Source organism: Protobothrops mucrosquamatus, unplaced genomic scaffold (genome assembly GCF_001527695.2).
Source record: "Protobothrops mucrosquamatus isolate PMUCROS unplaced genomic scaffold, P.Mucros_1.0 scaffold2438, whole genome shotgun sequence".
Taxonomy (NCBI): domain Eukaryota; kingdom Metazoa; phylum Chordata; class Lepidosauria; order Squamata; family Viperidae; genus Protobothrops; species Protobothrops mucrosquamatus.
Window position 1 is genome coordinate 57221 of NW_015388510.1, and position 3310 is coordinate 60530.

At 37.4% G+C, this 3310-nt stretch overlaps 1 protein-coding gene across 1 annotated transcript in view; it reads right to left on the reverse strand.

Moving 5' to 3' along the window:
- Positions 1–2391: 2391 nt before the first annotated feature.
- Positions 2392–3310, reverse strand: part of LOC114923216 (vomeronasal type-2 receptor 26-like) — a 9079-nt gene continuing 8160 nt past the window's right edge. The window contains exon 4 of the mRNA XM_029285895.1: positions 2392–3293. Coding sequence (XP_029141728.1) covers positions 2392–3293 — 902 coding nt within the window. The remainder of the gene's footprint in view (positions 3294–3310) is intronic.

Consider the following 3310-nt stretch of genomic DNA (forward strand, 5'->3'; position numbering starts at 1 on the left):
CTTTGTTCCTTCTGAGTTAAAGTTGTATTTTTTTCCAAACAAGTCCAAGTTCCTGGTCAGCTCTGTCTGTTGTTACTCAAATTTAAAAATTTTCAAAATTTCAGAGGTGGAGACGACGTCTGGCTTCGCTGCAAAGACGAAGACATCCCGGTCTGCGGAGAAAACTCTGAGCTCCGGAGGAGTTCTCACCTTCGTCTCCCTGGAAGCTCCTAGGGAGACTAGGGAACTCTACTCCTACTCAGAGTAAATCTCGCCTTCTCTCCTTCTCCCGGAGAGAAAGCTCAAGCCGCCAAACAGCTGGTGGACGCTGTTTCGGCAGCTTTAACGTAGTCCCGGACAGGAGGCTGTCAAAAAGCCTCCATCGGCCATCACCGAGCCACCAGAAGTCAGAGCTGAGAATTTATTGACCCATATATGGAGTGCACACCAGATATTTTCTCTCTACCGCTGCCTAAAATTGAGGATTCAACATTCCAAGTGGGATGTGAGCGTCTTTACCTCTAGGCTGCCATGCCACTCTCGCATACCTGTGTGAATATATCATTAAAAGAATTTCATGATAATTAAGAAATGGATTTAAAAAAATTGATCTTCCATTTCAAATAAGCTAAAAAACGTATGTTTGTGCAAATAGCCCCAATTCTCTATATACTGCATAATACTTGTGCAAAATATTAATAATTGTATTACTATTGATTCCTATATGGAACATAGGTATTTCTTTTTCAGTTTTGTTTTGTTTCATTTTCCTCATTAGTTTTTCTTGTTTTGTATTTAATTAATAGATGAAAAGAACAAAATAAAAACCTTTCTCTTTTTTAACTGCCCATCTAAACTTGAACAGAAAATTGAACTACTTTTCCAATGTGAATTTAGGGAGTGTATTAATTCTTTGTTTAGATCACTTTCAAAATCACAATCCAGGATAAATACATTTTTTAGAAAGCCACTTGAATGGAATATAAACTGAATGAATTCAACATTTTTGTCTCTTTTGTTTTTCTAGATTTCAAGATTTGCCTTCATTTGGTTTTGGTTGGTTTTGGTTTTATTAAATTTATACCCCGCCCTTCTCCTGGCGGACTCAGGGCGGCTTACAGCAAGTTAAAAAAAACAGACAAACCATACAAAATACTAAGTTTAAAATACAATTAAAATGAAATATTGATTTTTTGCCGTTTCTTTTTAAAATTATGTTAAAAACCAAATTAAAATCAAATTAAAATCAAATTAAAATATCCCTTAGGCTAGTCCCGCTAGCTGGAATAGCCATGTCTTGAGGGCGCGGCGGAAGGAGGGGAGATCTGGAATGACCCGGATCTCTGGGGGTAATTCGTTCCATATGGAGGGGGCTCCAACAGAGAAGGCCCTCCCCCTGGGGGTCGCCAGCCGGCACTGTCTGACTGACGGCACCCTGAGGAGACCCTCTCTGTGGGAGCGTATTGGCAGATGAGAGGTAATCTGTGGCAGAAGGCGGTCTCGGAGAGATAGAATAAAAGAAGTCAAGTGGAAGCAATTTAATCTTAGGTCTGGGATGCAAACTGCTATACTACAGTGTATTTACATAGTGTGAGAATGATTCCATTTCAGAGATAAAGGGGAATCTGATCTCTTTTTTTTATAAGGGAGATTCCTGTTATGCAAATTTTATCTATAATAAATCCATATAATGCTTCCACACTTTCTATATGAAGTACCAGACTATTGGGTTTGATGAATTGTGATTCAATCAGATATTAAAAGAGACTACTGAGAACTATGAAGAAAAGGTAGAGATGGAGAGCATGTACCCCTGTAAAAAGGAAGCGGAAAAACTTAAGGAAAATTCCTACTAAAGGAAGGAGTAACTTCTTACTAGATCCAAATATATGAATTAATTTCATATATTGTCCTGACTGGAAAAGAAAATTGTCAAATTAGATGGGGTAAAATCCTTGAAATAATTATTCACCATGACAGATATATTAATTTTATTAAAATGTGTGTTTTCTTATAATAACTAATAACATAATAAATAAAAAAACAAACGTAGACTAAAAATTGTATTCTTATCCACTTTCTTCATTATAAAAGAAAGGTTTTTATTGACCTACTAAAACTAGAATTCACACATTTGAATTTTCCCTTTAAAAAAAAGAAAATTGTTAAAAGAAATCAGGTTTTCTTTGGTTTACCTCAAAATAATACTAGTATTCCCCACTATGTTCTGTGAGCTTTCTTTGAAAGTTGTGGGGGAAAGACATAATTTGACAGAATTTCTCATAAATCCAAGTTTCAAAGCTACAAGTAAATCAAAATGCTAAACAATATCTTCACACTTATAAGAATATATTTAAAAGATTGAATTTATTCATTTCTCCCCTCAACTTACAAACATAATGAAAAAGGTTTTTAAACATGTCTTCTTATCAGTTGTTCCCTGTTATTTAAATCAGGCCTAAATACAATAATGTAACACTTGGGGGAAAAGATGCATCCTAGAAGCCCAGCACTAGAAGACAAAATGGAGAATATTTCCACAGCCACCATGGCTTTTCCTCTGGTGCTCAGGTACGTTGGAACAAAGGAGACCCACACACTGCAGAAAGCCAACATGCTGAAGGTGATGAACTTGGCTTCATTAAAGCTGTCAGGAAGTTTACGAGCCTGGAAGGCCACAATGAAGCTGGCAAGTGAAAGGAGAGCCATGTAGCTCAGAACACAATAAAACATAAAGACTGAGCCTTCATTGCATTGTAGAACCATTTCTTCAATTCTTGAGTGTATGTCTAACTCTGGAAATGGGGGAGAGGTGGATATCCAAACAATACAGATACTTGCTTGGAGCAGAGAACAGAGAAGGACAATAGAAACAGCCAGTCTTTTCCCCACCCATGTCCTTATCTGAGATCCTGGCTTGGTGGCCTTGAAGGCAAGAGAAACAAGGATCGTTTTGGCCAACACACAAGAGATGGACAATGAGAAGGTGAGACCAAATGCAGACTGTCTGAGGAGACAGTTTACTCTCCCAGGTTGTCCAATAAAGAGCAAAGAGCAGAAGAAGCAAAGCAGAAGGGAGATGAGGAGAGTGTAGGTGAGATCCCGGTTGTTGGCTTTCACAATAGGACTGTTTTTGTGCTTAATAAATATTCCCAACACCCATATTGTAGTGAGGAAAAATAAAGTAGCAATAGTGGCTAAACTGAGTCCTAAAGGTTCTTCATAAGATAAGAAGCTAATTGTTTTCATGTTGCATCCATCTTTCTTATGGTTTGCATATTGATCATCAGGACATTGAAAGCAAGCAACAGTATCTAAAAGGAAAAAAAAT